Below are 26,087 nucleotides of genomic sequence, written 5' to 3' on the forward strand. Positions count from 1 at the left end.
CAACACTCCCAGACCTAGACCCCACTCTTTCCTCTAAAGCTCTGCTTAACACTCCTGCGCCCCTGTCAACGCTCCTGGGTCCAGGGTGCGGGCAGGCAGCACTCTGACAGTGTAGAGATCTTGAATGAACCAGGGGATTCTCAGCACTCATTACCAACCCTGGGCTTTACCGCAGCCTCCCTCACAGCACAGCTTCCTGGGCCTCCTCCATTCTGTCATCAATGTTCACTAAACACAAATACTCCCCACAAGATATCAACCAATAAATAGCAGATGTCAGAATGGCAAGAGAGGTTTTAGTTTTTAATCTTCCTCTCTGACCTTTGATCTCGACTATAGTGTAATTTATATACAAATTCTTGCGAATTTAAAACCATTACAAGGTTTCCAGTGAGTTCCGCCAGGAGCTGATTGGCCAGGAGCTGATCAGCCAGAAATTTAAAGGCCTCTTTGTGTACTGAGATTGTTGCAGGAAAGAGGAACCTTCATCCCATCGATCCGAGCGGGAGTCACTCCCACCCCTGTCCCATCGATCCGAGCGGGAGTCACTCCCACCCCTGTCCCATCGATCCGAGCGGGAGTCACTCCCACCCCTGTCCCATCGATCCGAGCGGGAGTCACTCCCACCCCTGTCCCATCGATCCGAGCGGGAGTCACTCCCACCCCTGTCCCATCGATCCGAGCGGGAGTCACTCCCACCCCTGTCCCATCGATCCGAGCGGGAGTCACTCCCACCCCTGTCCCATCGATCCGAGCGGGAGTCACTCCCACCCCTGTCCCATCGATCCGAGCGGGAGTCACTCCCACCCCTGTCCCATCGATCCGAGCGGGAGTCACTCCCACCCCTGTCCATGCCCAACCCCAATCCCAATCTTGTTTCCAATTCCACATCACAATCGAATGCCCCCTGCTGGGAAGTGTGGGCAGTGCACATTTGGACAACAAGATCAGCTCACCTCCCCCTCCCTGTCCTCCCCCTGCCCCCTCCCTGCCCCCTCCCTGTCCTCCCTGTCCTCCCCCTGCCCCCTCCCTGTCCTCCCCCTGCCCCCTCCCTGTCCTCCCTGTCCTCCCCTGCCCCCTCCCTGTCCCTCCCTGTCTCCCTCCCTGCCCCTCCCTGTCCTCCCCCTGCCCCCTCCCTGCCCCCTCCCTGTCCTCCCTGTCCTCCCCCTGCCCCCTCCCTGTCCTCCCCCTGCCCCCTCCCTGCTCCTCCCTGTCCTCCCCCTGCCCCCTCCCTGTCCTCCCCTGCCCCCTCCCTGCTCCCTCCCTGTCCTCCCCCTGCCCCCTCCCTGTCCTCCCCCTGCCCCCTCCCTGTCCTCCCCCTGCCCCCTCCCTGCTCCCTCCCTGTCCTCCCCCTGCCCCCTCCCTGTCCTCCCCCTGCCCCCTCCCTGTCCCTCCCTGTCCTCCCCCTGCCCCCTCCCTGTCCTCCCTGTCCTCCCCCTGCCCCCTCCCTGTCCTCCCCCTGCCCCCTCCCTGCTCCCTCCCTGTCCTCCTGCCCCCCCTGCTCCCTCCCTGTCCTCCCCCTGCCCCCTCCCTGCTCCCTCCCTGTCCTCCCCCTGCCCCCTCCCTGCCCCCTCCCTGTCCTCCCCCTGCCCCCCCCTGCCCCCTCCCTGTCCTCCCCCTGCCCCCTCCCTGCTCCCTCCCTGTCCTCCCCCTGCCCCCTCCCTGCTCCCTCCCTGTCCTCCCCCTGCCCCCCCCTGCTCCCTCCCTGTCCTCCCCCTGCCCCCCCCTGCCCCCTCCCTGTCCTCCCCCTGCCCCCTCCCTGCTCCCTCCCTGTCCTGCCCCTGCCCCCTCCCTGTCCTCCCCCTGCCCCCTCCCTGTCCTCCCCCTGCCCCCTCCCTGTCCTCCCTGTCCTCCCCCTGCCCCCTCCCTGTCCTCCCTGTCCTCCCCCTGCCCCCTCCCTGCCCCCTCCCTGTCCTCCCCCTGCCCCCTCCGTCCTCCCTGTCCTCCCCCTGCCCCCTCCCTGTCCTCCCTGTCCTCCCCCTGCCCCCTCCCTGTCCTCCCCCTGCCCCCTCCCTGTCCTCCCTGTCCTCCCCCTGCCCCCTCCGTCCTCCCTGTCCTCCCCCTGCCCCCTCCCTGTCCTCCCCCTGCCCCCTCCCTGTCCCCTCCCTGTCCTCCCCCTGCCCCCTCCCTGTCCCCTCCCTGTCCTCCCCCTGCCCCCTCCCTGTCCTCCCCCTGCCCCCTCCCTGCCCCCTCCCTGTCCTCCCTGTCCCCTCCCTGTCCTCCCCCTGCCCCCTCCCTGCCCCCTCCCTGTCCTCCCCCTGCCCCCTCCCTGTCCTCCCCCTGCCCCCTCCCTGTCCTCCCCCTGCCCCCTCCCTGTCCTCCCCCTGCCCCCTCCCTGCCCCCTCCCTGTCCTCCCCCCGACCCTTCCTGTCCTCCCCCTGCCCCCTCCCTGCCCCCTCCCTGTCCTCCCCCTGCCCCCTCCCTGCTCCCTCCCTGTCCTCCCCCTGCCCCCTCCCTGTCCCCTCCCTGTCCTCCCCCTGCCCCCTCCCTGTCCCCTCCCTGTCCTCCCCCTGCCCCCTCCCTGCCCCCTCCCTGTCCTCCCCCTGCCCCCTCCCTGTCCTCCCCCTGCCCCCTCCCTGCCCCCTCCCTGTCCTCCCCCTGCCCCCTCCCTGTCCTCCCCCTGCCCCCTCCCTGCCCCCTCCCTGTCCTCCCCCTGCCCCCTCCCTGCTCCCTCCCTGTCCTCCCCCTGCCCCCTCCCTGTCCTCCCCCTGCCCCCTCCCTGCCCCCTCCCTGTCCTCCCCCTGCCCCCTCCCTGCTCCCTGCCCCCTCCCTGCTCCCTCCCAGCCCCCACACAGACCCGTCACCTCTCATTTAAAGAATTTATAATGAGGACGAGGTGAGGTTTCTAAAGGCCTCTCAGCATTATCGGGAGACCATTGATCAGAATCTGTTGTTCCATCGGTGAAGATGATGTTGGTCACTGACCCACTGATTCTGAGACCCAGGTTAGCCGTTGCTGTGAGCACACAGTTCCCCAGATAGACTGCAGAAGCTGTGCAAAATGCTGTATTACCTACTGGACACTACTCAGGGTCAGGGGTCAGACTGGGCAGCGCTTGGGCTCAGGAGTCAAACGAACGATGCCCAGGGTCAAGTTGGCGAATGCTCTGGTCAGGGGTCAGACTGGATGGTGCTCAGGGTCAGGGTTCAGAAAGGACGGTGCTTGGGGTCGGGTATAAGATTGGACTTTGCTCATGGTCAGGGGTCAGACTGGGACTGTGCTCAGGGTCAGGGGTCAGACTGGACGGTGCTCAGAGTCGGGGTCAGAGTGAGACTGGGTTTGGGGTCAGGGGTCAGACTTGCGGTACTTGGGGTCAGGGGTCAGACTGGGCCGTGTTCAGGGTCAGGAGTGAGACTATGAAATGTATGGAGCAGGAGGCTGGTTCACTCTGAGCGCTGCAGGTTCAGAATGAAGGCTGTTTTGGAATCTCCGTGTATTCACACAGACTCTCCCTCTCCCACACATCAAACACATTCAGCAGCTGAGATCCCTCAGAGAGAACCATTCGCAATGAGCATTCCCATCTCCAGGATTCACCTTAACCCTGAGGCATTCAACTAAAAAGTCTAATGGTTCATTTACATAAATGAATTAACTTCAGTTGGAATAACTGGGGATTTGGTGTTTTTACTGAAAGATCAGTTACTATTTCACTGCCTCCTATCAATGGGTTTTGCTCAGTTATCAGTAGATTTTGGCCAAGGTATATACTGTTGGTGATTGCTGCGAATTATTGGCTCTTCACATGTGGAGACAGGATTGATTGGGACTGTGATGCTACTGCAGTCGAATATGCTGTATAGAGTGAACACATAGCCAGGCATCAGAGTGTAGTCAGTGTCTGGGGAACCCGTGCACCAGTGAGAGTCAGTGTGTGTATAGAACCCCTACCACACGACAGTCAGTGTGTGTGGGACCCGTACCCCAGTGAGAGTCAGTGTGTGTGGGACCCGTACCCCAGTGAGAGTCAGTGTGTGTGGAACCCAGACCCCAGTGAGAGTCAGTGCGTGTGTGTGTTGTACCCCAGTGAGAGTCAGTGCGTGTGTGTGTTGTACCCCAGTGAGAGTCAGTGCCTGTGTGTGTTGTACCCCAGTGAGAGTCAGTGCCTGTGTGTGTTGTACCCCAGTGAGAGTCAGTGCCTGTGTGTGTTGTACCCCAGTGAGAGTCAGTGCCTGTGTGTGATGTACCCCAGTGAGAGTCAGTGCCTGTGTGTGTTGTACCCCAGTGAGAGTCAGTGCCTGTGTGTGTTGTACCCCAGTGAGAGTCAGTGCCTGTGTGTGTTGTACCCCAGTGAGAGTCAGTGCCTGTGTGTGTTGTACCCCAGTGAGAGTCAGTGCCTGTGTGTGTTGTAACCCAGTGAGAGTCAGTGCCTGTGTGTGTTGTACCCCAGTGAGAGTCAGTGCCTGTGTGTGTTGTACCCCAGTGAGAGTCAGTGCCTGTGTGTGTTGTACCCCAGTGAGAGTCAGTGCCTGTGTGTGTTGTACCCCAGTGAGAGTCAGTGCCTGTGTGTGTTGTACCCCAGTGAGAGTCAGTGCCTGTGTGTGTTGTACCCCAGTGAGAGTCAGTGCCTGTGTGTGTTGTACCCCAGTGAGAGTCAGTGCCTGTGTGTGTTGTACCCCAGTGAGAGTCAGTGCCTGTGTGTGTTGTACCTCAGTGAGAGTCAGTGCCTGTGTGTGTTGTACCCCAGTGAGAGTCAGTGCCTGTGTGTGTTGTACCCCAGTGAGAGTCAGTGCCTGTGTGTGTTGTACCCCAGTGAGAGTCAGTGCCTGTGTGTGTTGTACCCCAGTGAGAGTCAGTGCCTGTGTGTGTTGTACCTCAGTGAGAGTCAGTGCCTGTGTGTGTTGTACCCCAGTGAGAGTCAGTGCCTGTGTGTGTTGTACCCCAGTTAGAGTCAGTGCCTGTGTGTGTTGTACCCCAGTGAGAGTCAGTGCCTGTGTGTGTTGTACCCCAGTGAGAGTCAGTGCCTGTGTGTGTTGTACCTCATAACCTGGCAGGGGGACCATTACTAAACACAGTGTTTCAATGCTGGTGAACTTGGGTTGCCAGAACCACTCTCACTCTGTAAATAATGCAGCCTGTAGCGTGTGTGTGTGTGTGTATACAGGGCTTTAGAATATGCTGTCAACATGAGATATTTAATAAATATCATGGCTAATTCTACTCACAGTGACAAGGAACCATCTTCACCCTGAGCCAGCGGGCTTCCTACTGGGAAGTGGAGACTGTGGAGAGAGGATCTGAATCAATGAATCGATGCGATGAAACAAGGCAAGCTTCAGTGCTACTCCAGGCTCTGACTGAGGGTGATGTAGGGCTGTTACCTTTAGCGCTCGGCCCAGACTGAAACCACAGCTTCCCTTCTCAACCAGAAACTTTACAATTCAACTGGCATCGAACATGACAGCACTGAGTGGGGGAGGGGCTTGTTACACAGGAAGATTCAATCCCCCACAAAGGATCAAACTCTTGAGACAGTTAACATGAGCCTTGCACTTTGTCATTGGACCCACTCGCTGTAATGGATAGTTTGAATAGGTTTGTCCAATTCTGAGGGGTTATTGTAGTTTTGGAGAGTTGGTTGGAAGGACTCTCAGATTCTGACAGCATGAAGGTGTTAAATTAACAGAAACACACACACACACACACTCACACATTCACGCACACGTTCACACACAAACACACACACGTTCACACTCACACGCTCACTCACACATGCACACACACACGTTCACACTCACATGCTCACTCACACATGCACACACACACACACATTCACACACACGTTCACACACAAACACACACACGTTCACACTCACACGCTCACTCACACACATTCACACACAAACACACACACGTTCACACTCACACGCTCACTCACACACACACACGCACACACATTCACACACACACACACACACACATTCACACACACACACATACACACACATTCACACACACGCTCACTCACGCACACACACACACACATACATTCACACACACACACACACACATACATTCACACACACACACACACATACATTCACACACACACACACATTCACACACACACACACACACATTCACACACACACACACATTCACACACACACACACACACACATCCACGTGCAGCTGAGGCAATGGGGAAAATCTCACTCGAAAAATATCAGTGATTTCCTGTCAACACTTATCACACTGAAATTTGGTCAGTAAGATTTTTTGTTCTTTCTATTCATTTATAGGATGTGGGTGTCGCTGGCTGGGCCAGCATTTATTGCCCATCCCTAGTTACCCTTGAGAAGGTGATGGTGAGCTGCCTTCTTGAACCGCTGCAGACACCCACAGTGCTGTTAGGGAGGGAGTTCCAGGATTTTGACCCAGTGACTGTGAAGGAACAGTGATATGTTTCCAAGTTAGGATGGTGAGTGACTTGGAGGGTAACTTCCATGTGGTGGTGTTCCCATGTGTCTGCTGCCCTTGTCCTTCTAGATGGCAGCGGTTGTGAGTTTGGAAGGTGCTGTCGAAGGAGCCTTGGTGAATTCCTGCAGTGCATCTTGTAGGTGGTACATGCTGCTGCTGTGCATCAGTGGTGGAGGGAGTGAATGTTTGTGGATGTGGTGCCAATCAAACGGGCTGCTTTGTCCTGGATGGTGTCAAGCTTCTGGAATGTTGTTGGAGCGGCACTCATCCAGGCAAGTGGAGAGTATTCCATCACACTCCTGACTTGTGCTGTGTAGGTGGTGGACAGACTTTAAGGATTCAGGAGGTGCATTACTCACCGCAGAACTCCTGGCCTCTCACCTGCTCTTGTGGTCACAGCACCGGTAGTGCTAGTCCAATTCAGTTTCTGGTCAATGCTAATTCCAGCATGTTTTATGGTGGGAGATTCAGCGATGGTAATACCATTGAACGTCAAGGGGCAATGGTTAGATTCTCTCTTGTTGGAGATGATCATTGCCTGACACTTGTGTGGCATGAATGTTACTTGCCACTTGTCAGCCCAAGCCTGGATATTGTCCAGGTCTTGCTGCATTTGGACAGGGACTGCTTCAGTATCTGAGGAGTTGTGAATGGTGCTGAATATTGTGCAATCATCAGCGACATCCCCACTTCTGATCTTATGATGGATGGAAGGTCCTTGATGAAGCAGCTGAAGATGGTTGGGCCAAGGACATTACCCTGAGGAACTCCTGTAATGATGTCCTGGACCCAAGATGATTGAACTCCAACAACCACAACCATCTTTCCTAGTGCTGGGTATGACTCCAACCAGCGGAGATCTTCCCCCATTTTCCTGATTCTCATTGACTCCAGTTTTGCTAGGGCTCCTTGATGCCACACATGGTCAAATGAAGCCTTGATGTCAAGGACAGTCACTCTCACCTCGCCTTGGGAGTTCAGCTCTTTTATCCATATTTGAGCCAAGGCTGTAATGAGGTCAGGAACTGAGTGGCCCTGGCGGAACCCAAACTGGGCATCAGTGAGCAGGTTATTGCCCCCGAACCCCAGGACGCGCTCCCCAAACCCCGGGATGCACTCCCCAAACCCCGGGATGCACTCCCTGAGCCCTGGACACCTTCCTTGTCAAATTGTCCTGGACATGCCACAGGCATTAATCTATCTCTCTCTAGTTTTCATTTCCAGCCTCTGTGTTATGATCTTGCCTTATTTTCAAATTATACAGTGTGTTTGCAATACTTAAACCTTTTAACATTTACTAACTGCCCATCAGCGGTGATCCGAGTGTGGGGTCAGAGGGCACGAATCCTTCAATCACCAAATTAAGTCAAAAATTCTCTTTGACTATCTTTCCATTCGGGATTCCTTGTTTACAATTAAAATGAAACAGTGATTACCACCACGTCCTCATAATCTCTGTACAGTCTCTCAGTCCCACTGCTTGGAACAGAGACTCAGAGTGCCCAGAAATGATGGAAAGGATTAGCAGGGAGGAGGGAACTGGTTTGTAGCTTGGAGAAAGGCAGCGGCAGGAATAAAACCAACTCAACGGTCCCAAATTGCAGATGAGTAAAGCCTTCTACTGTCATTTCCTGTTGACATGCAGCAAGCACCTCAGTATATCCCACTCAGTTTCACAACAATGTGACTGCAGCTAGCAGCTTCCCCAAATAGGGAAGTGTTTATTAATATTCCTGGTCGATTTCTGGAAGTATTGTTTTAGGGGGGGTGGTGGGGGGTGGGGGGGAAGAGTTGAGAGCTGCACGGGGCCAGGGCTTGCTCGAGTTTGAAAAAAATGAGAGAGGAAACAAACTGTGTCATCACAGGAAAGCTTGAGTTGATTGGCTGGTGAGTATCGTTGCTTTGGTTCCCCTTTGCCAAAGTTGGGAAATTAGCCTAAGGAATTGGGAAATTAAAATTTTCATTTTTGTTATAGTAGTAAGGGTTAAAAAAAACATCTCAGTTAACCTTCCTGTATTTAAGTGATATCATCAAGAGAGACATGAGTAGCTGGTGAGGCTTTCATTTATTTTAAGTAGTAAGTTTTTATTATCTAATAGATATTGGAATGGCAGGGCAGCTCCAGCCTCCGGAGTGTGCATCCTGCACCACGTGTGAAATCCATGACTCTCCCCATGTCCTGGATGACCATATTTACAGGAAGCGAACGTTAGCTTCGTTCAACAGGCCAAGGTCCCGGTCTCTGCAGCATACCCATGGGGGTTGAGATCTTCAGGGACAACACTTTTATAGATGTACTCATCCTGCAGCTTAAGAGTATGCAGGGAGGGAAGGAATATGTTGACCACCAGGTAGTCAAAAAGCAACAGGCAGGAAAGTGCAGGAGTCTGTCAAATGCATCCCACTCTGCAACCAGAGTTCAGTTCGGAATACTGATGAGAGTGATAGTTCACCTGGGAAGAGCAGCCAGAGGCAAGTCCGTGACACCACGGGGGGGGAGGGTGTTGGGGGGGGGGGGGGGGGGGGTGGGTGGGTGGGGAGGGGTACAAGGAAGACTGGAAGAGCAATAGTGACAAGAGATTCAATAGCTGGTGGAACAGACAGACATCTCTGCAGCTGCAGACTCGATGCACGATGTTCAGTTGCCTCCCAGGCCAAATAAAGGATGTCACTGAATGACTGCAAGAGCACCCTGATGGGCAAGGGTCCACAGTGGTATCAGCAATGTAGGCAGAACGAGAGATGTGGTCCTGCAGTCAGAACCTAGAGAGTTAGGTGGGAAATTAGGAAACAGGACCTCAAAAGGAGTAATCTCCCAGGTTACTCCCAGTGCCATGTACAGAGCTTTTTTTATATGTTCATGGGACATGGGCATCGCTGGCTCGGCCAGCATTTATTGCCCATCCCTAACTGCCCTTGTTCACAGGGCATTTACAATTCAACCATATTTCTGTGGGTCTGGAGTCACATGTAGGCTGATCAGGTAAGGATGGCAGATTTCCCTTCCGAAAGGACATTAGTGAACCAGATGGGTTTTTATGATAATTGGCAATGGTTCCATGGACATCACCAGACTTTTAATTCGAATATTGCCATCTAATGTGGTGGGATCCAAACCTGGGTCCCCAGAGCATTACCCTGGGTCCCTAGAATATTAGTCAGTGACAGTACCACTGTGCAACCACGTCCTCCCAAATGAGCATAAGAATAGGAGGATAAAGCAGATGAATGCCTGGCTGGAAAGATGGTGCAAGAGTCAAGGCTTTAGATTCCTGGGACACTGACTCTGTCTCTGGGGGCAATAGCACCTGTCTAGGCTGGACGGGTTGTATCTGAACAGAGCCGAGACCAGTTTGCTTGTGGGTGATTTACGAGTGCTACTGAGAAGGGTTTAGACTAATTTAGCAGGGGTATGGGAACCAGAGAGGAATACCAGATAGTGCCAGGGTAGCAAATAGCAGCGTATGAGGTGGGGTCAGCACAAAGGACAAAGTAATAAAGTCTAAATTAGATTTACTGTGCATTTGTGTGAATGTATAGAGTGTGCTAAATAAGATCAATAAGTTACAGGCGCAGATTGCCATGTAGAATTATGATGTGGTGAGAACAGAAATCTGTCTCAAGGAAAGGCAGGACTGGGGTGTTAAATATTCCTGGATACAAGGAGTTCAGGAAAGATAGGAAAGGAAGAAAAGGTGGAAGAGTGGCAGTATTGGTTAAGGAGAGCATTGCAGTGCCGGAGAGAGGGTGTCCCAGAGGATTCAAAGACAGAATCCATTTGGCGAGAGCTTAGGAACAAGAAGGGTGTAATGACATTGCTTGGTGTAGTCTATAGATCGCCAACTAGTGGGAAAGATGTAGAGGAACAAGTTTGCAAGGAAATTACAGAGAGGGTCAAGAATTATAGAGTGGTTGTCATGGGAGTTTTTATTCATCCAAATATAGACTGGGATAGTGGTAGTGTCAAGTGCAGAGAGGAGCAAGAGCTCCGACTGTGTTCAGGAGAATGTTCTACAACAGCAAGTGTCCAGCCCAATGAGAGAGGAGGCACGGCTAAACCTGGTTCTTGGGAATTAAAGATCAGTAGGAGGACAGTGATCATTGGTTTAGGATGACAATGGAAAAGAGTAAAGAACAATCCAAAGTAAGAATAATTAACTGGGGCAAAGCCAACCTTGATGGGGTAAGAATGGATTTGGCCCAGGTAAATTGGAATCAAGGCAAGGCCATCAAAGGGCTGCCTTTAAAGAAGAAATGGTCCAGATACGGTCAAGATATATACCCACAAAAAGGAAAGGCATGGCAAACAATCTCCAAATCTCCTTGGATGATAGAAGAGGTGGTTATGATCTCTGCAGAGACTGGTAACTTTAAAAAAAAAAAATTCAAATTCCCAATTATGAACTGAAAAGACCAGACAACCAGATTTCACATTTTAGGGGAAAATTAAGAGATATTCCTGCACTATCGGCTGTCATGAGAGATGGACTGACTTTTTTAATTCATTCCTGGGATGTGGGTGTCGCTGGCTGGGCCAGCATTTATTGCCCATCCCTAGTTGCCCTTGAGAAGGTGGTGGTGAGCTGCCTTCTTGAACCGCTGCAGTCCATGTGGTGTAGGTACACCCACAGTGCTGTTAGGGAGGGAGTTCCAGGATTTGGACCCAGCGACAGTGAAGGAATGGTGATATATTTCCAATTGAAGATATTGAGTGACTTGGAGGAGAACTTGCAGGTGGCGGTGTTCCCATCTATCTGCTGCCATTGTCCTTCTAGATGGTAATGGTCGTGGGTTTGGAAGGTGCTGCCTAAGGAGGTTTGGTGAGTTTCTGCAGTGCATCTTGTAGATGGTACACACTGCTGCTACTGTGCGTTGGTGGTGGAGGGAGTGAATGTTTGTGGATAGGGTGCCAATCAATCGGGCTGCTTTGTCCTGGACAGTGTTCAGCTTCTTGAGTGTTGTGGGAGCTGCACTCATCCGCATCACACTCCTGACTTGTGCCTTGCAGATGGTGGACAGGCTTTGGGGAGTCAGGAGATGGCCTGCCCTGTATCCTGAGACTGTGGCCCCTGGTTCTGGACTCCCCCAACCAGGGGAAACATCCTCACTGCATCCAGTCTGTCTGGCCCTGTTAGAATTTTAGACATTTCAATCAGATCCCAGCTCATTCTTCTAGACTCTAGTGAATACAGGCCCAGTTGAACCAATCTCTCCTCATACGACAGTCCTGCCACCCCCAGTATCAGCTTAGTGAACCTTCACTGCACTCCCTCTATGGCAAGTATATCCTTTCTTAGGTAGCGAGACCAAAACTGCACTCAATACTCCAGGTGTGGTCTCACCAAGACCCTGTATAACTGCAGGAAGACACCCCTACTTCTGAGCTCAGATCCTCTTGCAATGAAGGCCAACATACCATTTGCCTTCCTAATTATTTGCTGCACCTGCCTGTTGACTTACATTGACTGGTGTACAAGGACCCCCAGATCCCTTTGTACATCCACATTTCCCAATATATCACCATTTAAATAATACTCTGCCTTTCTGTTTTTTGCACCGAAGTGTATAACTTCACATTTATCCATGTTATATTGCATCTGCCATGTGTTTGTCACACACAACTTGTCTAAATCCTCCTCACAACCCCGCCCAGTTTGGTGTTGTCAGCAAACTTGGAAATATTGCATTTGGTTCCCTCATCTTTTATATATATCGTAAATAGCTGGGGCCCAAGCATTGATCCCTGCGGTACACCACTAGTCACCACCTGCCACCCAGAAAAAGACCCACTTATTCCCACTCTCTGTTTCCAGTCTGTCAACCAATTCTCAATCCATGCCGGTATGTTACCCCCAATTCCATGTGCTTTAATTTTATCCATTAGCCTCTTATGTGGGACCTTATCAAAAGCCTTCTTGAAATCCAAATACACCACATCCACTGGTTCTCCCTGATCTATTCTACTAGTTACACCCTCAAAAAACTCCAGTAGATTAGTTAAGCAAGATTTCCCTTTCATAAACCCATGCTGACTTTTTCTAATCCCGGTAATACTTTCCAAGTGTTCTGTTACCATGTCTTTTATAATAGACTAACATTTTCCCCACTATTGATGTTAGGCTAACTGGTCTGTAATTCTGTTTTTTCTCTCCCTCCTTTTTTAAATAGTGGGGTTACATTTGCGAGTCTCCAATCTGTAGGAACTGCTCCAGAGTCTATAGAATTTTGGAAGATGATCACCAATATTTCCAGGGCCACTTCCTTCAGTACTCTGGGATATAGATTATCAGTCCCTGGGGATTTTTCAGCCTTTAACCCCATTAATTTCTCTAGCACCATTTTTTCTTACTAATACTGATTTCCTTCAATTCCTCCCTCTCACTAGACCCTTGGTTCCCTAACATTTCTGGGAAATTATTTGTGTCCTCTTTTGTGAAGACAGAACCAAAATATGTACTCAATTCTTCTGCCATTTCTTTGTTCCCCATTTTTTTCCACATACAAAAGTCACTAAATGCTAGTGGGCGGATACAAAAATATTTCTAAAAATGAGTTGAATGATGGCCTTTATCTCAAGAGGGCTTGAATTTGGAGGTTTGGGTGTCCTGTTAAAGTTAGACAGAGCTCTGGAGTGGGCACCTCAGGAAGCACACGTTGGCCTTGGAGAAGGCGTAGTGCAGCTTCATTGGAATGATACCAGGCCTAAAAGGGTCAAATTATGAAGACAAATCACATAGTCAGACTTGATTTCATTAAGGAGTGATCTGATCAAGGGGGGTTTCAGATAATCAAAGGAGTTGATAGGATAGATAGAGAGAAACTGTTTCCTCCTGGTGGGGAAGCCAGAACAAGAGGACACAACCTTACAGTTAGGGCTGAATCATTCAGGGGCAATGTCAGGAAGCACTTCTTCACACAAAGGGGGTTAGAAATCAAGAACTCGCCCCACTCTCCCACAAAAAGAAGCCATTGATGCTGGAGGTCAATTAAAACCTGAGATTCAATTTTTGTTGGGCAAGAGGGTTAAAGGTTTTGGAATCAAGGAGGATAAATGGAGCTAAGACACGGATCATCCAGGATCTGTTTGAATGATGCAACAGACTCAAGGGGCTGAATGGCCTCCTGTTACAGTAACATACATGAGACATTCTGGAACAGGATGAGAAAGGCCAGAAAAAACTCCACTGAAGACTCCGCAGAGTTAAAGGTTAACTCTAATGATAGCTACTGAGTATGTGCTTAAGGAGTTAGCTCATAGTGATCTCACTTACTGAGAGAAGATAAATGAGGAGGACCTTAGAGAGGAGCTGTACCTATGACCTGATGTCCTATAAGCTTGTAAATAGTTCTGTAAATAAGAGAGTTCTGAAGGAAAGACCATATTCCTTCAGCAAGATCTCATCTAGAGTAAGAAAGCAATTTCTCCTGAAATGACAGATCAATAACAGAGGCTCCTCATCCATTCATGCTCCTGTGCAATAGTTCTATTGAGCTTACAAACACCCCCTCACTTGATTGAATCCAACAAATCTCCAGAATAAAGAGCTACAGTTACCCCCCTGTACCCTGTCACTGGTTACCTCGCTTGGTGTAACACCCACACGTGCAGAAATCCTGGATCTCTGGAATGTTCCAGGATGGATATCCAGATGTGAACAGGACTGAGGGGAAATAAAACTAGAAGTGATTCTTCCCCCGAGGATATTGGACTGAAAACATTGACTCTATTCCTCTCTCCACAGATGCTGCAAGCCTGCTGAATATTTCCAGCATTTGCTGTTTCTATTACAGATTTCCAGCATCCACAGTATTTTGTATTTATAACAGGACTGACAGAATCCGTATCCACTCCAAGATGTATTCCCACTAAAATTTCATTTGCTTCTATTTGTCGATCTGTGTCATGTATTTCCAAAGCTGTGATGGTGTGGAGCAGGGTAGGTGAGGAAGGGGGATGTGGGGCTGATGCTTCAGGGGCTCTGTCTTGCACATACTGTTCCCGGTGCAGATGATTCACTCACACCGATAACATCTCCATCTCAAACACAGGCCCACATCTCCGACAACACCCCATCTCAAACACAGGCCCACATCACCTACAACACCCCATCTCAAACACAGGCCCACATCACCTACAACACCCCATCTCAAACACAGGCCCACAGCACCTACAACACCCCATCTCAAACACAGGCCCACATCACCTACAACACCCCATCTCAAACACAGGCCCACATCACCTACAACACCCCATCTCAAACACAGGCCCACATACCCTACAACACCCCATCTCAAACACAGGCCCACATCACCTACAACACCCCATCTCAAAAGTAGGCCCACAGCATCTACAACACCCCATCTCAAACACACGCCCACATCACCTACAACACCCCATCTCAAACGCAGGCCCACATCACCTACAACACACCATCTCAAACACAGGCCCACATACCCTACAACACCCCATCTCAAACACAGGCCCACATCACCTACAACACCCCATCTCAAAAGTAGGCCCACAGCATCTACAACACCCCATCTCAAACACACGCCCACATCACCTACAACACCCCATCTCAAACGCAGGCCCACATCACCTACAACACACCATCTCAAACACAGGCCCACATCACCTACAACACCCCATCTCAAACACAGCCCCACATCACCTACAACACCCCAACTCAAACACAGACCCACCTCAACTACAACACCACAATTCATACACAGGCCCACCTCACCTACAACACCACAACTCAAACACAGGCCCATATCACCTACAACACTACATCTCAAACACAGGCCCACATCACCTACAGCATCACATCTCAAACACAGGGCCACATCCCCTACAACACCCCATCTCAAACACAGGCCCACATCACCTACAACACCCCATCTCAAACGTAGGCCCACAGCACCTACAACACCCCATCTCAAATACACGCCTGCATCACCTACAACACCCCATCTCAAACGCAGGCCCACATCACCTACAACACACCATCTCAAACACAGGTCCACATCACCTACAACACCCCAACTCAAACACAGGCCCACCTCACCTACAACACAACAATTCATACACAGGGCCACATCACCTACAACACCACAATTCATACACAGGCCCACCTCACCTACAACACAATTCATAAACAGGCCCACCTCACCTACAACACGACAACTCAAACACAGGCCCACATCACCTACAACACTACATCTCAAACACAGGCCCACCTCACCTACAACACCACATCTCAAACACAGGCCCACATCACCTACAACACCCCATCTCAAAAGTAGGCCCACAGCATCTACAACACCCCATCTCAAACACACGCCCACATCACCTACAACACCCCATCTCAAACGCAGGCCCACATCACCTACAACACACCATCTCAAACACAGGCCCACATCACCTACAACACCCCATCTCAAACACAGCCCCACATCACCTACAACACCCCAACTCAAACACAGACCCACCTCAACTACAACACCACAATTCATACACAGGCCCACCTCACCTACAACACCACAACTCAAACACAGGCCCATATCACCTACAACACTACATCTCAAACACAGGCCCACATCACCTACAGCATCACATCTCAAACACAGGGCCACATCCCCTACAACACCCCATCTCAAACACAGGCCCACATCACCTACAACACCCCATCTCAAACGTAGGCCCACAGCACCTACAACACCCCATCTCAAATACACGCCTGCATCACCTACAACACCCCATCTCAAACGCAGGCCCACATCACCTACAACACACCATCTCAAACACAGGTCCACATCACCTACAACACCCCAACTCAAACACAGGCCCACCTCACCTACAACACAACAAATCATACACAGGGCCACATCACCTACAACACCACAATTCATACACAGGCCCACCTCACCTACAACACAATTCATAAACAGGCCCACCTCACCTACAACACGACAACTCAAACACAGGCCCACATCACCTACAACACTACATCTCAAACACAGGCCCACCTCACCTACAACACCACATCTCAAACACAGGCCCACATCAACTACAACACCCCATCTCAAACACAGGCCCATATCACCTACAACACCCCATCTCAAATACAGGCCCACATCACCTACAACACCACATCTCAAACACAGGCCCACATCACCTACAACACCCCATCTCAAACACAGGCCCACATCACCTACAACACCATATCTCAAACACAGGCCCACATCACCTACAAAACCACATCTCAAACACAGGCACACATCCCCTATAACACCACATCTCAAATACAGGCCCACATCACCTACAACACCCATCTCAAACACAGACCCACGTCACCTACAACACTACATCTCAAACACAGGCCCACCTCACCTACAACACCACATCTCAAACACAGGCCCACCTCCCCAATAACACCACATCTCAAACACAGGCCCACATCCCCTATAACACCACATCTCAAACACAAGCCCACATCCCCTAGAACACCACATCTCAAACACAGGCCCACATCCCCTATAACACCACATCTCAAACACAGGCCCACCTCCCCTACAACACTACATCACAAACACAGGCCCACCTCCCCTATAACACCACATCTCAAAAACAGGCCCACATCCCCTATAACACCACATCTCAAACACAGGCCTACATCACCTACAACACCCCATCGCAAACACTGGCCCACATCACCTACAACACCCCAACTCAAACACAGGCCCACCTCACCTACAACACCACAATTCATACACAGGCCCACCTCACCTACAACACCACAATTCATACAGAGGCCCACCTCACCTACAACACAATTCATAAACAGGCCCACATCCCCTACAACACCACATCTCAAACACAGGCCCACCTCACCTACAACACCACATCTCAAACACAGGCCCACATCAACTACAACACCACATCTCAAACACAGGCCCACATCAACTACAACACCACATCTCAAACACAGGCCCACATCACCTACAACACCCCATTTCAAACGTAGGCCCACATCACCTACAACACCCCATCTCAAATACAGGCCCACATCACCCACAACACCCCATCTCAAAGACAGGCCCACATCACCTACAACACCACATCTCAAACACAGGCACACATCACCTACAACACCCCATCTCAAACACAGGCCCACATCACCTACAACACCCCATCTCAAACACAGGCCCACATCACCTACAACACCCCATCTCAAACACAGGCCCACATCACCTACAACTTCACATCTCAAACACCGGCCTACATCACCTACAACACCACATCTCAAACACAGGCCCACATCACCTACAACACCCCATCTTAAACGTAGGCCCACATCACCTACAACACCCCATCTCAAATACAGGCCCACATCACCCACAACACCCCATCTCAAAGACAGGCCCACATCACCTACAACACCACATCTCAAACACAGGCACACATCACCTACAACACCCCATCTCAAACACAGGCCCACATCACCTACAACTTCACATCTCAAACACCGGCCTACATCACCTACAACACCACATCTCAAACACAGGCCCACATCACCTACAACACCCCATCTTAAACGTAGGCCCACATCACCTACAACACCCCATCTCAAATAAAGGCCCACATCACCTACAACACCCCATCTCAAATACAGGCCCACATCACCTACAACACCCCATCTCAAATACAGGCCTACATCACCTACAACACCCCATCTCAAATACAGGCCCACATCACCTACAACACCCCATCTCAAACGCAGGCCCACATCACCTACAACACCCCATCTCAAATACAGGCCCACATCACCTACAACACCCCATCTCAAATACAGGCCCACATCACCTACAACACCCCATCTCAAATACAGGCCTACATCACCTACAACACCCCATCTCAAATACAGGCCCACATCACCTACAACACCCCATCTCAAACGCAGGCCCACATCACCTACAACACCCCATCTCAAACACAGGCCCACATCACCTACAACTTCACATCTCAAACACAGGCCCACATCACCTACAACTTCACATCTCAAACACCGGCCTACATCACCTACAACACCACATCTCAAACACAGGCCCACATCACCTACAACACCCCATCTCAAATACAGGCCCACATCACCTACAACACCCCATCTCAAATACAGGCCCACATCACCTACAACACCCCATCTCAAACACAGGCCCACATCACCTACAACTTCACATCTCAAACACTGGCCTACATCACCTACAACACCACATCTCAAACACAGGCCCACATCACCTACAACACCCCATCTCAAACACAGGCCCACATCACCTACAACACCCCATCTCAAATACAGGCCCACATCACCTACAACACCCCATCTCAAATACAGGCCTACATCACCTACAACACCCCATCTCAAATACAGGCCCACATCACCTACAACACCCCATCTCAAAAACAGGCCCACATCACCTACAACACCCCATCTCAAACGCAGGCCCACATCACCTACAACACCCCATCTCAAACACAGGCCCACATCACCTACAACTTCACAACTCAAACACAGGCCCACATCACCTACAACTTCACATCTCAAACACCGGCCTACATCACCTACAACACCACATCTCAAACACAGGCCCACATCACCTACAACACCCCATCTCAAACGTAGGCCCACATCACCTACAACACCCCATCTCAAATACAGGCCCACATCACCTACAACACCCCATCTCAAACACAGGCCCACATCACCTACAACACCCCATCTCAAACACAGGCCCACATCACCTACAACTGCACATCTCAAACACAGGCCTACATCACCTACAACACCACATCTCAAACACAGGCCCACATCCCCTATATCACCACATCTCAAACACAGGCCTACATCACCTACAACACCACATCTCAAACACAGGCCCACATCCCCTATAACACCACATCTCAAACACAGGCCCACATCCCCTATAACACCACATCTCAAACACAGGCCCACATCACCTATAACACCACCTCTCAAACACAGGCCCACCTCCCCTATAACACCACATCTCAACCACAGGTGCACATCCCCTATAACACCACATCTCAAACACAAGCCCACATCCCCTATAACACCACATCTCAAACACAGGCCCACCTCCCCTACAACACTACATCACAAACACAGGCCCACCTCCCCTATAACACCACATCTCAAAAACAGGCCCACATCCCCTATAACACCACATCTCAAACACAGGCCTACATCACCTACAACACCCCATCGCAAACACTGGCCCACATCACCTACAACACCCCAACTCAAACACAGGCCCACCTCACCTACAACACCACAATTCATACACAGGCCCACATCACCTACAACACCACAATTCATACAGAGGCCCACCTCACCTACAACACAATTCATAAACAGGCCCACATCCCCTACAACACCACATCTCAAACACAGGCCCACCTCACCTACAACACCACATCTCAAACACAGGCCCACATCAACTACAACACCACATCTCAAACACAGGCCCACATCAACTACAACACCACATCTCAAACACAGGCCCACATCACCTACAACACCCCATTTCAAACGTAGGCCCACATCACCTACAACACCCCATCTCAAATACAGGCCCACATCACCCACAACACCCCATCTCAAAGACAGGCCCACATCACCTACAACACCACATCTCAAACACAGGCACACATCACCTACAACACCCCATCTCAAACACAGGCCCACATCACCTACAACACCCCATCTCAAACACAGGCCCACATCACCTACAACACCCCATCTCAAACACAGGCCCACATCACCTACAACTTCACATCTCAAACACCGGCCTACATCACCTACAACACCACATCTCAAACACAGGCCCACATCACCTACAACACCCCATCTTAAACGTAGGCCCACATCACCTACAACACCCCATCTCAAATACAGGCCCACATCACCCACAACACCCCATCTCAAAGACAGGCCCACATCACCTACAACACCACATCTCAAACACAGGCACACATCACCTACAACACCCCATCTCAAACACAGGCCCACATCACCTACAACTTCACATCTCAAACACCGGCCTACATCACCTACAACACCACATCTCAAACACAGGCCCACATCACCTACAACACCCCATCTTAAACGTAGGCCCACATCACCTACAACACCCCATCTCAAATAAAGGCCCACATCACCTACAACACCCCATCTCAAATACAGGCCCACATCACCTACAACACCCCATCTCAAATACAGGCCTACATCACCTACAACACCCCATCTCAAATACAGGCCCACATCACCTACAACACCCCATCTCAAACGCAGGCCCACATCACCTACAACACCCCATCTCAAATACAGGCCCACATCACCTACAACACCCCATCTCAAATACAGGCCCACATCACCTACAACACCCCATCTCAAATACAGGCCTACATCACCTACAACACCCCATCTCAAATACAGGCCCACATCACCTACAACACCCCATCTCAAACGCAGGCCCACATCACCTACAACACCCCATCTCAAACACAGGCCCACATCACCTACAACTTCACATCTCAAACACAGGCCCACATCACCTACAACTTCACATCTCAAACACCGGCCTACATCACCTACAACACCACATCTCAAACACAGGCCCACATCACCTACAACACCCCATCTCAAATACAGGCCCACATCACCTACAACACCCCATCTCAAATACAGGCCCACATCACCTACAACACCCCATCTCAAACACAGGCCCACATCACCTACAACTTCACATCTCAAACACTGGCCTACATCACCTACAACACCACATCTCAAACACAGGCCCACATCACCTACAACACCCCATCTCAAACACAGGCCCACATCACCTACAACACCCCATCTCAAATACAGGCCCACATCACCTACAACACCCCATCTCAAATACAGGCCTACATCACCTACAACACCCCATCTCAAATACAGGCCCACATCACCTACAACACCCCATCTCAAATACAGGCCCACATCACCTACAACACCCCATCTCAAACGCAGGCCCACATCACCTACAACACCCCATCTCAAACACAGGCCCACATCACCTACAACTTCACAACTCAAACACAGGCCCACATCACCTACAACTTCACATCTCAAACACCGGCCTACATCACCTACAACACCACATCTCAAACACAGGCCCACATCACCTACAACACCCCATCTCAAACGTAGGCCCACATCACCTACAACACCCCATCTCAAATACAGGCCCACATCACCTACAACACCCCATCTCAAACACAGGCCCACATCACCTACAACACCCCATCTCAAACACAGGCCCACATCACCTACAACTTCACATCTCAAACACAGGCCTACATCACCTACAACACCACATCTCAAACACAGGCCCACATCCCCTATATCACCACATCTCAAACACAGGCCGACATCACCTACAACACCACATCTCAAACACAGGCCCACATCCCCTATAACACCACATCTCAAACACAGGCCCACATCCCCTATAACACCACATCTCAAACACAGGCCCACATCACCTATAACACCACCTCTCAAACACAGGCCCACCTCCCCTATAACACCACATCTCAACCACAGGTGCACATCCCCTATAACACCACATCTCAAACACAAGCCCACATCCCCTATAACACCACATCTCAAACACACGCCTACATCACCTACGACACCACATCTCAAACACAGGCCCACATCCCCTATAACACCACATCTCAAACAGAGGCCCACATCCCCTATATCACCACATCTCAAACACAGGCCTACATCCCCTATAACACCACATCTCAAACACAGGCCCACATCCCCTATAACACCACATCTCAAACACAGGCCTACATCCCCTATAACACCACATCTCAAACAGAGGCCCACATCCCCTATAACACCACATCTCAAACACAGGCCTACATTACCTACAACACCACATCTGAAACACAGGCCTACATCCCCTATAACACCACATCTCAAACACAGGCCCACATCCCCTATAACACCACATCTCAAACACAGGCCTACATCCCCTATAACACCATATCTCAAACAGAGGCCCACATCCCCTATAACACCACATCTCAAACACAGGCCTACATTACCTACAACACCACATCTGAAACACAGGCCTACATCCCCTATAACACCACATCTCAAACACAGGCCTACATCACCTATAACACCACATCTCAAACACAGGCCCACATCACCTATAACACATAATCTCAAATGCTGACCTATCTCACTTACAACCCCTGTCTCAGAAGCTGGCTGTCATGAAGCTATTAATGTATATAATATTATCGGAAAATATTTTTCTTTTAAAATAGAAGTTTAGTCTGTGGGTGTGTCTTAATTGGATTAAAGCCAGCTAGTCTGTGTGCTTTGATGTGTCCTAGTTTTGATATGTAAGAGAAATAGAATGTATTTGCATTTTTTTGAACACAGCATTCAAGGAGTGGTGTGAAAACTACCACATAGCAAGCAGATACTAAGCACTATGTTTATATTACTGATAAAATTGGTTCTAGGAAAGGGGCTTTATTGTTAAAATTTGGAGTTCAAAGAGACTGGTGCTACAATGAGAATTTACATTCAATAGGCTGTGTTAGGTATAACTTCAGCAGTTTTGTGTGTGTAGGGCAGAGACAACGTGCGATCAAAGCAGCTGTAAGCCTCCAACTGTCTCCACAGGAACCAAAGTGAAAAGAACTTCATTTGGAATTTGTAAGGTGAAAATGCTTTGCCTGGTGCCTGGTTAAGTCTGTGGGTTGCTGTTGCCTTAATGGAGATTAGTTTGGGAATTTGTTAAAAGTTATAAGAGTAGTACTTTGTAGCCATGTATCTGTGTTCAATGTGTTGTAACTTAATAAATTGTTTCATCTAGTTTAATGTAAAACCTCTCGAGAACTGGTGGTCTGATTCCTGAATTTAGAGTTGCATCTCAAACATAACACTTAAAATTATAGGTTATGACAGTTGTTTAAAAGTTCCCTCTGAGATTTTTAAATAACTCTGCTTTACCAACTGCATGGGTCATAACAAGCAGGGTTCTTGCCAGGATAAATTATATTTCTAATTCCTTGATTGGTTTGGAATATTAAGTTACAATTTTGAGAGGCACTTTGAATTCAGGAGTTGGTGAGGTATTATAGAAGTGGTGAGACTGCAAGATGGCTTTGTCAATTGCTAAGACTTGTCTGGGAGTGGAAGAGATAACTCCAATTGGGTTGGAGAAAATAACCCAAAGTAAGTTAACAGAGTTGGCAGATAAGTTAAAATTGGGGTTACCTGAGTTTAGGAAATTGGATATAATTAAAAGTATAGCACAGCATCTACAGTTGGAAGTGATACCTGACACTAGTGAGTCACAGCTGGATGTAGTGAGACTTCAGTTACAAATGAAGAAGCTTGAATTAGAAGCAAGAGAATTAGAAATTGTGAAGATGGAGAAGGAGGAAAGAGAAAGAGAGAGAGAGAATTCCAACGGAAAATGTTGGCAGTTAGAAAAGAGATGTCAGTAGGTGAGGAAGGATTTATCTCTAGAGCTGAACCCAGTGGGGAGATATTTAAATTTGTACAAGCTCTTTCAAAGTTTGAGGAAACAGATATTGAAGCATTCTTTATTTCATTTGAGAAGCTAGCTAAACAGATGAAATGGTCACAGGAAAACTGGATGTTATTATTAGTCTAAATTGTTAGGTAGGGTGCTTGAGTTATATTCTTCGCTATCAGAAGAAATGTCAGTGAATTATGATGTAGTGAAAAAGGCTACCTTGAGTGCATATCAGTTGGTTCCTGAAGCATACAGGCAGAAATTTAGGAATATGAGAAAACAGCCTGGGCAAACTTATATTGAGTTTGAAAGAGTAAAACAAAATAATTTTGTTTGGTGGATACTGGCATTAAAAATAGAGACAACCTATTCAGCTCTTAGGGAAGTCATTCTTTTGGAAGAATTTAAAGTTTCAATTCCTTTGGGTAGTGAGAACTCATGTGGAGGTACAGAGGGTTGATTCTGTAAGACAAGCAGCAGAGACAGGTGATAATTATGAATTAGTTCCTAGAGCTAAACCTTTTTTCTGTCACCCTTTAAAATTGGAAAGCGATAAAAAGTGGGATGGTGAAAGGAAGGCAGGTAGTCAGGCAAGAGAAGGAGTAGCTGGAAGTCCCCAGGAAGTTTTTTCTCAGAATAAAAAAGGTGCTAAAGGTAGAAGCGACATTCGAAAATTGAGATATTACAAATTTTCATTGTAACAAAGTGGGGCACATGAAGTCACTTTGTTGGAGATTGCAGGAAAAATCTGTTGGAGACACGGGGGCTAGTCAATCCTTAATGTGGTGGGATAATGATATTTGTGGTTCAAAGGGAGTATTGCAGGAGAATGTAATAATAAGTGGGGTTCAAGAAGATGCTAAATCCACTATTGTGGAAGGTAAATTTAATGAGCAAATGGAAGACTGATGAAGTTATAGTTGGAGTGGTGGAAAAATTGCCCATTGCATGGGTTCAATTTATTCTGGGTAATGATATAGCTGGGTCACAAATTTAGGTGATGCCTATGGTAATTGAGCAGCCTGTAGAAATGTTTTCAACAGATGTGTTACAGACGGAGCATCTTGGATTGTTTCCTGATTATCACCTTATTATGTTATAATGAGATCAAAGGCTCATCATAAGAACCAGAAAAACAAGCAGGCTGTTCAAAGGCAAGAAGATTGTGTTGAAATCCAATTACCTGGCACTGTGTCTGATAACATTGTTCAGGAGGAAAGAATGTAAGGCAGATCAGTTGAAGTGTTTAACTTAAAGAGATTAGTGGAGTTATTTGCATTTAAAACAGTTATATCAGACAGCTAATTCAGAAACCGAAGCAAAATGTATTCCGGTATGTTATTACCTTTGGGAAGGTGTGCTGATGAGAAAATGGAGGTCAGATTATGTCTCAGCAAATGAAAGTTGGAGGAAAGTGCATAAGATTGTTATACTATGAGGGTATGGAAATTAGATTCTGAGGATTGCTTATGAAATTCCAATGGGGGGACATTTAGGAAATAGGAAAATATAGGAAGGTTTTTTTTGTCTAGGATTGCATAGGGATGTAGTGAAATTCTGTAGAACTTGTCATACATGTCAAATAACAGGAAAACCACAAGCAGTGGTTTAGCCGATGCTTTTAATCCCAATACCAGCATTTGAAGAACCTTTTACCAAGGTCATGATTGTGTAGGACCCCTCCCTAAGACTAAAAATGGAAATCAGTACCTACTGACAATAATGTAGGTGTTTACCAGGTTTCCTGAAGCAATACCTTTAAGAAATATTATAATTAAGAAGATTGTGGAGGAGTTAATTACATTTTTCACATGATATGACTTACCTAAGGAAATACAACCAGATCAGGGGTAAAATTTCATGTCACAGCTGTTTAATGAAGTAATGAACAGTTTAGGGATAAAACAGTTTAAGTCAACAGCTTACCATCTAGAGTCACAAGGAGCTTTAGAAAGATGGCATCAACCTTTAAAAACTATGATAAGAGTGTACTGTCAGGATTATGCACAGGATTGGGATACAGGAATTC

General features: G+C 49.0%; 2 protein-coding genes across 2 annotated transcripts in view; one reads left to right on the forward strand and one right to left on the reverse strand.

Moving 5' to 3' along the window:
- The window catches only part of LOC121271247, a 314,259-nt gene extending 308,935 nt beyond the window's left edge, over positions 1 to 5,324 (reverse strand). Inside the window, exon 1 of the mRNA XM_041177070.1 lies at positions 5,167 to 5,324. The gene's annotated coding sequence lies outside the window, so the exon portion shown is untranslated. The remainder of the gene's footprint in view (positions 1 to 5,166) is intronic.
- A 3,352-nt stretch (positions 5,325 to 8,676) lies between these two features.
- On the forward strand, positions 8,677 to 22,725 carry LOC121271248 (agglutinin-like protein 9). Its single transcript, XM_041177071.1, has 4 exons — positions 8,677 to 8,772; positions 18,025 to 19,068; positions 20,614 to 21,657; positions 21,766 to 22,725. The coding sequence occupies exons 1-4, from the start codon at positions 8,677 to 8,679 to the stop codon at positions 22,723 to 22,725; spliced, it is 3,144 nt and encodes a 1,047-aa protein (XP_041033005.1).
- Positions 22,726 to 26,087: the final 3,362 nt, after the last annotated feature.

This window comes from Carcharodon carcharias, chromosome 30 (genome assembly GCF_017639515.1).
Source record: "Carcharodon carcharias isolate sCarCar2 chromosome 30, sCarCar2.pri, whole genome shotgun sequence".
In the NCBI taxonomy this organism is placed as follows: domain Eukaryota; kingdom Metazoa; phylum Chordata; class Chondrichthyes; order Lamniformes; family Lamnidae; genus Carcharodon; species Carcharodon carcharias.